At 38.7% G+C, this 13,848-nt stretch overlaps 1 protein-coding gene across 1 annotated transcript in view; it reads left to right on the top strand.

Annotated features, from left to right (window-relative positions):
• The window catches only part of SLCO6A1 (solute carrier organic anion transporter family member 6A1), a 263,122-nt gene that overhangs the window by 236,700 nt on the left and 12,574 nt on the right, over positions 1–13,848 (top strand). The window contains exon 11 of the mRNA XM_007942498.1: positions 10,308–10,372. Within this exon, the coding sequence (XP_007940689.1) occupies positions 10,308–10,372 (65 nt within the window). The remainder of the gene's footprint in view (positions 1–10,307; positions 10,373–13,848) is intronic.

Raw genomic sequence — 13,848 nt, 5'->3', positions numbered from 1 at the left:
CAGATCGTAGCAACATTCTTTAAGCATATGGAAAAACCAATCACTAACTTTATATGGAAAGGAAAGAGACCTCAGAGAAGCAAAACACTATTGAAGAAGAACAACAAAGTAGGAGGTCTCATACTGCCGGATCTCAAAACCTACTGTACAGCCACAGTAGTCAAAACCGCCTGGCTTGTATAATGACAGACACATAGACCAATGGAATAGAATTGAGAACCCAGAAATAGATCCATTGACCCATGGTAGCTGATCTTTGACAAAGGGCCTAATTCCATTAAACAGGGAAGAGAATATTTGTTTAATAAATTGTGCTGGCAAAACTGGAGATCCATTTGCAGAAAAATGAAACAAGATCTGTATCTCACACCTTACACAAAAACTACCTCCAGATGGATCGAGGACTTAAATGTGAAACCTAAAACTATAGAATTCCTCAAGGAAAAACTAGAGGCCAATTTAGGGGCCCTAATATATGGCATAAATAGACTATCAAGTATAACTGAAAATGCACAAGCAGCAGAAGAGAACCCAGATAATTGGGACCTTCTAAAAATTAAATTTTTATGTGCTTCCAAAGACTTCTTCAAAAGAGTCAAAAGAGAACTTGCAGATTGGGAAAAAATATTTGGCAATGACATATTTGACAAAGGATTTATCACTAGAATTTATAGAAAACTCCAACACCTCAATAACAAGAAGACAAATAATCCAATTAAAAATGGGCAGAAGGCATGATTAGACACTTCACCAAGGAAGATAGTCAGGTGGTCAACAAACATATGAAGAAATGCTCACGATCATTAGCCATTAGAAGGATGCAAATCAAAACAATGAGATACCATCTTGCTCCAGCACTGGTAACAAAGTTCAACAAGACAAAAAATAACAAATGCTGGTGAGGATGTAGAGAGATTGGGACTCTCATGCACTGCTGGTGGGACTGTAAAATGGCACAACCACTGTGGAAAGCAGTATGGCAATTCCTTGCATAGTTGAATTAGAAATACCATTTGACCTAGCCATTCCATTACCAAGTTTATAACCTAAAGAAGTGAAAGCCATGACAAGAACAGACATATGCACACCTTTGTTCATTGCAGCACTATTTACAATAGCCAAAAGAAGGAAACAGCCTAGATGTCCATCAACTGAGGAATGAATAACCAAACTATGGTACATACACACAATGGAATACTATGCAATGTTAAAGAATAATGTAGAATCTGCAAAACATCACATAACGTGGATGAAGTTGGAGGCCATTATGCTGAGTGAAATGAGTCAATCACAGAAGGACACATATTGCATTAGGCCGTTGTTGTAAAATTCAAGGAATGGTTATATATGGAAGGAAATTTTCTTTTTTGGTTACCAGGGGTGGGAGGGGAGAGGAGGGAACACTGTTAGATAGGTAGAGATAAGTATTGATTTGTGTGAAGAGAAGGGCAATGTACCATATGTCAATGATCAACATGGTGGCATTGAGGAAGAGGAAGATATAGAGAGGTACATGGGATGTACAGACAACAAAGATGAACCCTTTTGCACATACAATACTGCATTGTAAGTGAAGGCAATCAAGGGTATACAGGTGGATGGTTGAGTGGACAGGCTGAGCTATTAGGTATGTCGATGGAGTGGGGAGTATACCCAAGATCATGTATATGGTTGGTAGACAATGGCCTATAAGTGTATTTGTATGATCTGAATTCCCAGGTGCGTAGTAGAGCTGACAAGGGACAAGGCTGTGGTTACTTCTTGGTCACACCCAGCTACCCAGAGGAACTGAGTAGTTGAACTTGTAGGCTTGGGATCATAGTCACAGGGGACATCAAGCTAAATTAGCATAACATACTACACAAACATTGTTCCATCTCCTACTTTGATGAATAGTGACTGGGATCTTAAAAACTTGCAAGCTGCCATCTAGATGCAATGATGGGTCTCTCCTCATCCAGGGCAAAGAAAAATGAAGAAAACCAAATATTCATGGAAACAATTAGTCCTAGTGACTGGTACACAATGCTATCTGCATCTTATATGACTATGAGACCAGATGAACTAGATGGTGCCTGGCTACCACTATCAACCACTCGGTGGGGGATCTGTGTAGGAGATCCTGGATAGAGAGCGAGAACCATGTGGAACAAAACTCAAAATCATTTGGGAAAGAAAAAAAAAGGGGGACTCTGTTTGCTGGTCTGATAGAGCTTGGTGGAACCAGTGAGACTATGGCCCGTAGCTGCCCTTCAGGTCTGGAATTGAACTCACCCCTGGATTCCAGCCAAAGAAATGACAGGTATAGGAGTTGAACATTTACCTGAGGTAGATACACTCCTTGGAGAGAACAATCTTGAGAGAAAGAAGGGCTGTTTATGCACAGAGAGACAGCTCAGAAGGCAGGGGTGCATCGAGGGATGAACACAGGAGGAGGTGAGTGTTGGGAGGCAGTGGGAGGGGAGCTGTTGCATTGTGGTGAATTGTGGTCACTGTCATGAGGCAAAGTGTATATGAACTGCTGTATGGAAAGTGAATTTGCTTTGTAAATTTTCACCCAAATCACAGTTAAAAAGAAAAAAGAGAGAGAGAGATTTGACACAAAATAGAAAAAAAAAAAAAAAAATACCAGTGGCGTTGCCTCCAGACTCACAGCAACATACAAGCCACCACAGTACGACAAATTAACAGATGAGTGGTTTGAAAAAGGATTGTTATTGTTGTTGTTATGTGCTGTGGAGTTGGACCCGACTCATTGCGACCCCTCCTTGGGTTGCCAAGGCAGTATCACTACGGAAGTAGATTGCCCAATCTTCCTTCTGAGGAGTGGCTGGTAGGTTTGAACCTCCAGCCTTCTGGTTAGCAGTCAAGTGCCTTAGGCACTATGCTACCAGAGCTCCCTGAAAAAGGATTAGAGGGTTTAAAATTCCAGAAAGAGCAGAGGTATTCAGAGATGAGCTTGAGACCAAAGTTGCCCCTAAGATCCTTTCCAATTCTTTATTAGGGCTAGAGGCTGACAATCTGTAGTAGACCCAAGTAAAGGATCATTAATGGAGAATCAGCAAACTAGCAGAGATTTGGTCATCACATGGGGCTAAGTGTGACAAAATTATTTTCCCCCTTGAGACATTTTCTGAAACCTGAAACTCTATGAGGCTTAAGTCTGAATAGAAAAAATGTATGTTTTTTCTGTATTTTTTTACCAAGGTGCTCATAAGGAAAAATGATTTCTTCAATTATTTTCCTTTCCAACTCTCTTTTTGATGTTGTTGTTGTTGTTATGTGCTGTCAAGTCGGACCCGACTCATAGAGACCCCTCCTTGGGTTTCTGAGGCGGTATCACTACAGAAGTAGATTGCCCAACCTTCCTTCTGAGGAGTGGCTGGTGGGTTTGAACCACCAGCCTTCTGGTTAGCAGTCAAGTGCCTTAGGCACTATGCTACCAGAGCTCCTCCTCTTTTTGATAGCTTACCTTTATATTCCCAAACATGAAAGTCACTGTGGATTAAAATAAGAAAGTGGATAAGCATTTTAAGGAAAATGTGGAACAACAGGGGAACAAAAGACATCAGTTCCCTGCTGCTCTGATGGACATTACAGGATAGCAGGAAAAACAGAAAAAGCAAACAAACAAATAAATGTAGTTTCACTAAGAAGTATTTAACTGTCATGTTAAGCCATGCTCTAAAGAAAGTGTACATAAATGCAATGAGAAAATTAGAGGGTGACTAATTAAGTCTTGGAATTCAAGGACAATATCCATGAGAAAATTACATTTGAATTGGACACTAATGGATTTGCATGAAGATTCCAAACAGTTGGAACAACAGGTACAAAGATTCTGAGTGGGAAAAGTTGTTTTGTAGAATGTTGTGTTATAGAATATGAATGGGAAGTGGGTGGTGGGGATACAATTTGGGAGGTGGTATGGAATAACACTGATGAAATCAGGCAGATCCCATCATGGGAATAACCACATCACAACTGCTTTGTGAAATTATTTTTACAACTTTAGATTTTCTTCTAAGAACAACAAAAAGCTATTGAAGAATTCTAGTATGGCAGTAAAGTGATCAGATTTCCGCCTTTAAAAGCACTTTGGATCTAGGTGGAGAGTGGACCGAAGAAACAAAGATAATTGTTGGGAGATAAGTTTGGAAGAAATTGCATTTTCTTCAGGCAATAAATATTGATTTAGACTACCCTAGCAAAATTAGAAATGGGGAAAAGTAGAGACATGAAAACTTTTTTTTCATTCTTAAGTATGTATTCTCAACTGTCTAGCTTTCTGCCTTATGCAAATGATGCCCTTTCTGTCTCTCATGGTTGACTCTTCGGTTGACTGTTCCAAGGACTGCCTCTCCCTGGGTTACATATTCTTTTTGTAGGCCTGTCTGTTGTTTCACTGAGAGCAAACCAACGGAAGTGAGTCCAATTCTAAGCCTGACAGGTATCCTGGGGTAATAGTCTTGGGAGTTTCACCAGTCTCTCTCTGACCAGTAATTCTGGACTTTTATGTTTTTGAATTTTGTTCCACATTTGTTCTCCTCCTCTATCAAGGATTTCCAAGATAGAAACATATTTTTCAATCACTGAATTCGATTATTGATTGTTGTGGTAGATGACGGAAAGATTGCTATCAAGGATGCCTCTTTTATGGTCATGTTTCAGACTTGAAAACTTTAAGGATGAAGTTTCCATTTCTTATGGTATGTTGTACTGAAGAAATAACATTTTGCACAACAGAGAGGAAGGACGAGATGAAATTGATGAAGATTTATCTTCTGGACATGTTGAGTTTAAGATGCCTGCAAGGAAGGAAATTATGTCTAGAATTTATGTCTTGTAAGAAAGATATAGACTGAAAATATAAATTTAGTGGTCATGTAAGTGATTGAAGGATTCCTGGTGGTGCATATATGTATGTATGTATGTATGTATGTATGTATGATAGCAAAAGTTGTGTGTCAACTTGGCTGGGCTGTGATTTTGAGTGGCTTAGCAATTGGATGTAGTTAATCCCCATGATGCTCTTGGATGTGGTGTAATCACCTCCATGGTGGAATCTGCTGTGAGCAGTTAATCAGTTGAAGGGGAATTGCCTTTGAGGTGTGACCTACTTCTAGTATATATGGAAAAGATCCTGCATTTGATTCACAATTCATCATTTCCAGTTCTTTGACTTAAACCAGTGGTCTGCTGTGCTGCCTGCCAATCTTGGGATTGTTCCATATTACCTGCTGATCTTGGATTTGTCAGCCTCAGAAGCCAGTAGATGCATGAGTCAGGAAAAGCTTCCAGCTTGCTTCTGTGGGCCTGGAAGGCAGTGCTCAGGTCCAAGGTCAAGAGTCCTCCCCTCAGAATCCAGACAGTGATAGTCTTTGCTTAAAGCTCGCACTCTGAACTTAGATTGTTAGCCTAGTCTTGCCCTAGAAATAGCACTCTGAATTCAGACTTCTAGCCTCTTAAACTGGGAGCTCTGTAGCGTAGTGCCTAAGGCACTTGACTGCTAATCAGAAGGCAGGTGGTTCAAACCCACCAGCCACTCCTCGGAAGGAAGATTGGGCAATCTACTTCCGTAGTGATACTGCCTCGGAAACCCAAGGAAGGGTCGCTATGAGTCGGGTCCGACTTGATGGCACATAACAACAACAACAACAACAGTCTCTTAAACTGTAAGAGAATAAATTTCTGTTAATAATATCCTCTTGTGGTATTTTCTGTTATAGCAGCACTAGAGAACTAAGAATGTGTGTGTGTGTGTGTGTGTGCATTTAGGAGCTCTGGTGGCACTGTGGTTAAGGCATTGGGCTGCTAACACAAAGGTTGATGGTTTGAATTCATCAGCTGCTCCATGGAAGAAACACAAGGCATTCTGCTTCCATAAAGATTTACAGCCTTGGAAAACCTATGGGGTTCATTATGAGTGGAAATCAACTTGATGGCAATGGGTATATAGGTATATATATGTGTGTGTGTGGCGCTCTGGTAGCATAGTGCCTAAGGCACTTGACTACTAACCAGAAGGCTGGCGGTTCAAACCCACCAGCCACTCCTCGGAAGGAAGGTTGGGCAATCCTACTTCCGTAGTGATACTGCCTCGGAAACCCAAGGAGGGGTCGCTATGAGTTGGGGCCGACTTGATGGCAAATAACAACAACAATGTGTGTGTGTATTTATATTTATATATTTATTGTGTGTTGTTCATTTAATTGTATTTGGGAAATCCTGGAAATCATTAATCTTTTCATCTTATTTTGTGTATCAGTTAGAAACAAGGTTGTAATTAAAGATAGGTAAATATTTCATAGTGAGTATACTTGTGGGTAATTGTACACTTTATAAGTACTTCATGAGCACCAATATCATAATGTTGCTGTTGTTATGCACCATTGAGTCAATGCTGGCTCATAATGACACAATGTACAACAGAGCAAAGCACTGCCCGATCATGCACCATCCTCACAATTATTCCTATGCTTGAGCCTACTGTGGTAGCCACTGTGTCAATCCATCTCATTGAGGATCTTTCCCTTTTTTTCTGATCTGCTACTTTACCAAGCATGATATCCACCTTCAGGCACCACTCCCTTCTGATCACATGACCAAAGTATGTGAGGTGAAGTCAGGGTATTCTGACTTCTAAGGAGCAATCCAGCTGTACATCTGTGTTAAGCTGGATTCTCTAGAGAAACAAAACCAGTAAAGCTTATATATATAGAGAAAGAGAAATTTATCTTAGGAAAGTGGCTCACACACTTATAGAAGCTGGCAAGTCCTAAGTTCTTGGATCAAATGTCAAGCTAGAGGCTTTTCCTGACTCACTCAGCTGCAGAGGCTGAGGAGCTCAAGGTTGGCAGGCAGTATTCTGGCTGTTGACTCAAACGAATGATGAATCCAAGATCTCCAGGCCGAATCATGGATTGCTCACTCACGAACAGTTGTAGGCAGCACAACAGAATCCCGACCCACAGAAGAATGTCCCTTTTACCAGGATGTCCATAAATATACTGGAAGCAGGCCACACCCTAGGGAAACTCCTTTTCAATGGATTGTCTGCTCAAAACATACTCATCTGATTCCATCATGGGAATAACCACATCACAACTGCTTAAACCACACAGAATTGTGGTCCAGTCAAGTTGACACACAGCTCCAACTATCACAACATCCTCGAAGACATACTTGTTCTTTCTTCTGGCAGTCCATGGTCTTTTCAATATTCTTCACAAACACCACAATTCAAATGCATCATTTCTTCTTCACACTTCCTTATTCACTGTCCAGCTTTTCCATACATATGAAAGAACTGAAAATACCGTGACTTAATCTGGTGGCATAGTGCCTAAGCCATTTGACTGCTAACCAGAAGCCTGGTTGTTCAAATCCACCAGCCACTCTTCTGAAGGAAGACTGGGCAATCTACCTCCATAGTGATACTGCCTTGGAAACCCAAAGAGGGGTTGCTATGAGTCGGATCTGACTCAACAGCAATGAGTTTGGTTTTGAATCTTGAAAGTGACAACTTTGCTCTTTAACACTTTAAAGAGGGTGTTTTCAGCAGATTTGCCCTCAGTGAAATACGTCCTCTGATTTCTTGACTGCTGCCCCCATGGAGATTGAGTGTGGATCCAAGTAAACGAAATCTCTGACAACTTCAATTATTTTCTGTATTTATTGTAATGTTCTTTATTGGTCCAGTTGTGAGGATTTTTGTTTTCCTTATATTGAGGTGTAATACATACTGAAGGCTATGGTCTCTGATGTGCTTCAAGTCATCTTCCTTTTCAGCAAGCAAGGTTGTGTCTTCTGCATATTGCAGGTTGTTAATGAGTTTTCCTCCAATCCGGATGAGTGTTCTAGTTCATATAGCCCAGCTTCTCAGATTATTTGCTCAGCATATAGATTGAATAAGTATGGTGAAGAGATATAACCCTTAAACACACAATTCCTGATTTTAAACCATGCAGTGTCCACTTGTTCTATTTGAATGACTGCCTCTGTCTATGTATAGGTTCTTCATGAGCATTCTGGAATTTCCATTTTTTGCATTATTATAAATAATTTGTTATGATCCACACAGTTGAATGCCTTTGTGTAGTCAATAAAACACAGGTAAACATCTTTCTGGTATTCTTTGCTTTTAGCTAAAATCCATTTGACATCAGCAATGATGTATCTTGCTTCACATTCTCTTTTAAATCCAACTAGTATTTCTGGCAGTTCCTTGTTAATGTACTGCTGCAACCTTTTTGAATTATTTTCAGCAAAATTTACTTGTGTGTAAGATTAATGATATTGTTCCATAATTTCTGCATTCTGTTGGATTACCTTCTTTGGAGTGGGCACAGATATGGATCAGTTCTAGTCAGTTGACCAGATAGCTGTCTTTCACATTTCTTGTAATAAATGAGCACCTTCAGCATTACATTCATTTCTTAACATATCTCAATGGCTATTCCATTGATTCCTGGAGCCTTGTTTTTTGCAAATTCCTTCAGTGCAGCTTTGACTTTTTTCTTCAGTACCATTGGTTCTTGATCATATACTGTTTACTGAAATGCTTGACTGTTGACTAATTCCTTTTGGTACAAATATAATGTTACATATTGAAAAATGTGTATGTCAAATAAAAAGTTAAATTCTCAATCAGAATTATGCATATGACCAAAATTTTGACTTTATACCAAAAACTTTATACTAAAGTTTGGTTTTAAAATGTGGCACTTGATTTTGTTTACCTCTCTTTAATGAATCTTTCATAAAAATTAGTGTAAATTATTTTTTATTTCAGTATTTGTATTATTTGAGAATTGGTTAATTTTTTCCCTTTTCCTAGTAATGAACATTTCAGGAAAAGAATATATATTTTGCCCAATTGGTATAAGTAGAATTATCTCACATTTTGCAAAATAGACACAAAACATTGTACATATACTATATTTTTGTGAATTGAGCCACTTTGGCTGAAAATATTGTTCACACTACAGTTTATTGTTCAAGTTACAAAACAAAGATGAAGACAAGCATAGAGTTTATTTAAATTACCTGTGAAAGTATAGCTCATTATTTTACTTCCTAACATGCTTGAAAATTTATTATTTTACTTGTATTTAAAATTTGTTTTCCAAGCTATTATGTTACATTATTATGTATGATAATATTTTTCTTTAAAAAAACACAAAAGAAAACATGGTATGATTTATAGGAAATGCAAATATCCTCATTCTTTATCTTGTTGTTGTTATGTGCCGTCGAGTCGGTCCCGACTCATAGTGACCCCTCCTTGGATTTCTGAGGCAGTATCACTACAGAAGTAGGATTGCCCAACCTTCCTTCGGAGGAGTGGCTGGTGGGTTTGAACAACCAGCCTTCTGGTTAGCAGTCAAGTGCCTTAGGCACTATGCTACCAGAGCTCCTATTCTTTATTTTAGGGAAAATTATTTATCATTTATTTTAGCTTTTAAATAATGAGCATAATAGTTACAGGCCCATTGAAAAAGTGGTTGTTGTTGTTGTTGTTATGTGCCTTTGAGTCAGACCTGACTCATAATGGTATCAGCCTCAAATTAGAACAATTTGAGTAAGACTGGATGAAGTGACTATTTGAAAATGGGCTGGGTGTAACAAATGCCAGGTTATAATGTAATACTTCTGGTCTTTTATCAGCCTGGACCCAAATGTGTACAAGGGAGGCAGTGGGAAAGAGAGAAATTGCTAGAGAAGATTGCTTTGATTTATGTGCCTGAGGCCTGAGGTCTGAGGTGACTGCAGGAATGGAGCTGGGAATGAAGACCTTGACACCTTTTCAGTCCCTGCTCTCTTCCCTCAGTCTGGAGTGCCTCACTGGCAAAACCCAATTAGAAGACAGAAGGCAAGGAAGTCTATATAGCCTATATTGGTCAGCTTTTCAGGGAAGACAACAAGGTAGAGAAACACTAGAGATGGATTTCATGGGGGCAAAAGGAAAAAAACAATGTGTGTGCATGAGGGAATGAAGAAAGCTAAGTGTAATAGCTGATGTTAAGTTTTTTTTTCAGCAAAATAAAAGGACACTGGGGCAGAGGACTTTGGCCAGAAATCATTTTTCTTTGCAAATAGCAAGGGATTTTGCAAAGGTAGAAAGAATATGGAGAAATGGGAGGAACTATAGTCCTTCAATTGGTAAGGTTAAACTTCATCAACTGAACAAAAATCTTACTCTGATTGATGTAGAAGAAAAAAAGATTAATTTTGAACTGACTGTGCATTCTCTTTAGCTAATTCTAATGATGTGCTGATGATCTATCATTGCTGTTTGCTTGCAGAAGTGTATCTGAAAACCACCGTTCCCTGGCCTTGGGTGTGGCTTTTGGGATTTTGAGATTATTTGGTAAGGATATTTGAGAAATCTCTAACTGCATAAAATAGTTTCTTTCTCAATATGTTTGTGTCTACACATATATGTGGAAATACAAATAAATATTACTAATAAAATTGCATAAAATAAGTGAATGGCAGAACTGCTTTGCACAATTTAGGAGACAATAGTAAATGTAAAGAGATAATATGTAAGGTAAAGCCCATCCTGTTATACAAATTATGCATTAGTAATATATTTGATTTGTTGATGTTGTTAGGTGCTGTTAGTTCTGACTCATAGAGACAGACATTATATACAGCAGAACAAAGCACTGCTAAGTCCTAAGCCATCCTCACAATCTTAGCTGTCCTTGAGCCATAATTGCAGCCACTGTGTCAATCCATCTTGTTGAGGGTCTTCCCCTTTTTCACTGACCATCTACTTTACCAAGAATGATATCCTTTTCCAGGGACTGCTCTCCTCTGATAAAAGTATGAGAGACAGAGTCAGGACATTTTTGCTTCCAAGAATGGTTTTGTTGGTTCTTCTGGCAGTCCATGGTATTTTCAATATCCTTGGCCAACATCACAATTTAAATGCATACTTCTTTGGTCTTCCTTTTTCATTGTCCAGATTTCACATGCACATGAGGTGATTGAAATTACCATGGGGTTGGTTCAGGGGCACCTTAGTCTTAAAAATGACATCTTTGCTTTTTGATAATTAAAGAGATCTCTTGCAGCAAATTTGCCCAGTGCAATAAGTATGTCTTTTGATTTCTTGACTGCTGCTTCCATAGGTGTTCATTATGGGTGCAAGTAAAATGAAATCTTAACAACTTCAATGTTTTTTTTCTCTATTTATCATGATGTTTATCACTATTATAGTTGTGAAGATGTTTGTTTTCTTTATGTTGGGTGTGTTCCACCCTGAAATCTGTTAGTCTTTGATCTGTATTTATTTATTTATTTATTTTTGTGCTGTTCATTTAACTGAATATGAGAAATCCTGGAAATCATTAATCTTTTTATCTTATTTTGTATATCAGTTAGAACAGGATTTAATTAAATGGAAGATAGGTAAATATTTCTTAACGACTATAACTATGAGTACTGGTATCTACATAGGTGCCTCCTAGAGCACCAGTATCATATTGTTGCTATGAGGTACCGTTGAGTCATTCTGACTCATAACAACCTAATGTATAACAGAACAAAACATTGCCCAATATACTTTACCAACCATGATATACTTCTCCAGGGACTGTTCCCTTCTGACAACATGACCAAATACATGAGACAAAGTCTGGCCATTCTCACTTCTAAGAAGCATTTTTCTACAGTAAAGTTTTTTTTTTTTTTTTTTTGTAAATAAGAAAAATTAGCACATAACTTTAGGCAGTACAGTGATCCAATAGATGAGGAGAAATGTTAATGGATGAGGGAGCACAGGGAACGTCAAGTATGCAGGCAGTTTCTTGAACCACAAAGGTAGCTGATGAGGCTGATGCATGCTTGAATGGGAGAGAAGGTGGCATGACTGCATTTATGGAACACAGTCTCCAGATCAGCCAGAGTTTTGCCACTAAAGACTTTTAAGCAGAGAATAGGTATTATCTGCTATACATTTAAAAGATAACTCTGTTGCTGGAGGGAGGAAGGCTTGTAGATGATAGATTTGGAGGAAATACAAAGGGAGGCTATTGCTGAAGCCTAAAAACCAAAACAACCAAACTCATTGCCATCTAGGTCAAAGTTATATTAAATTAGATTTTGATTGATGTAGTGGAGATGAATCAACAGTTGGAAAAATAATGTGGGGAATGGAAAATTTATTACTGGGATTAGGTTTTCAGCTTGAGTTACTATACAGAGAATGGCATGACTCACAGAGATGGGAAAATCTGGTGGTGGGTAGGGTTGGTTGGAAGGAATCAAGTGTCATGTGCTCCATGAAGATTTTAAATAATTTCTTAAGGAATACAGTCAATAATTAAACATTTCAGTTCTAAGTAATAGGTTCTAGTGTCTCCAGGGGGATTTTTTTTTTTTTCCTCTTTGACTGTTGATTCACTTTTAGGTGGTACTGATGTTGCTGCTGAGGAGATGCTCTTTCTGAGAATATGTACAAATTTCTCACAGGCAGCATACTGTTCATCTCAATATAAAATCATCTGAATCTGGGTCTGCCTCAAACATAGCAAAGCATTTGCAGTTTTAATCATTTTTCTCAAAAGATCTTGATAAATGGCAGCTGTATATTGCATTAACAAACTCTGTTCAGTCATTGAAAATTTTACTTCTGGAGATATTTAGAGATACATTGGAATCCACAAAATCAATATTCAGTTATCCTGTTTTAAATATTTTCTCCCACACTTTTTATTCAAAAGCTAACAAGTTTTGTGCTGCCATCTAAATAATGTGCAGATCATTGCATCATTCAAAATGATGTAATATGTTGTTGTTAAGTGCCGTTAAGTTGCCTCCCACTCATAGCAACCCCATGCACAGCAGAATGAAACACCACCCTGTCCTGCACCAGCTCCTCGATCCCTGCTTTACTTGAGCCACTCGCTGCAGCCACTGTCAATCCATCTCGTGGAGGGCCTTCCCCCGCTTCGTCGACACTCCACCTTACCAAGCATGACATCCTTCTCCAAGGAATGGTCCCTTCTGACAACATGACCAAAGTAGGTGAGACGAAGTCTGGCCATTCTCACTTCCAAGGAGCATTCCACCTGCACTTCCTCCAGGACAGATTTGTTAGATCTTTTAGCAGTCCATGGTACTTTCAGCATTCTTCTCCAGCACCAAATCTCAAAAGCATAAATTATTCTTCAGTCTTCTTTATTCATTATCCAGCTCTCACATTCATATGAGGTGATTGAAAATATCATGGCTGGTGTCAGGCTCACGTTAGTCCTCAAGGAGACATCTTTGCTCTTCAGCACTTGAAAGAGGTCCTTTGCAGTTGACTTGTCCAGTGCTATACACCATCTGATGTCCTGGCTGCTGCCTCCATGAGCATCAATTGTAGAACCAAGCAATGTGAAGTCTTTGACAACTTCAATCTTTCTCCATTCATCATGATGCTGCTTACAGGTCCAGTTGTGAGAATTTTTGTTTTCTTTATATTGAGATGTAATCCATCCTGCAGACTGTAATCTTCAATCTTCATCAATAAGTGCTTCAAGTCATCCTCACTTTCACCAAGCCAAGTTGTGTTGTCAGCGTATCACAGGTTGTTAATGATTCTTTCTCCAATTCTGATACAACGTTATTCTTCATATACTCCAGATTCTTGGATTATTTGCTTATTGGATTGTTAAAATATAGATTGAATAATTATTGTGAAAAATTAAAATCCTGATGCACTTCCTTCCTGATTTTAAACCATGCAGTGTCCCCTTGTTACATTCGAATGACAGCCTCCTGGTCTATGTACAGGTTCCTCATGGATACAATTAAGTGTTCAGGAATTCCCATTCTTCTCAATGTTATCCA

This window comes from Orycteropus afer, unplaced genomic scaffold (genome assembly GCF_000298275.1).
Source record: "Orycteropus afer afer isolate SDZICR_OR568_19922 unplaced genomic scaffold, OryAfe1.0 scaffold00091, whole genome shotgun sequence".
NCBI classification, from domain to species: Eukaryota; Metazoa; Chordata; class Mammalia; order Tubulidentata; family Orycteropodidae; genus Orycteropus; species Orycteropus afer.
The sequence above is the reverse complement of the archived record's forward strand: the minus strand, read 5'-3'. Positions and strand labels throughout refer to the sequence as shown.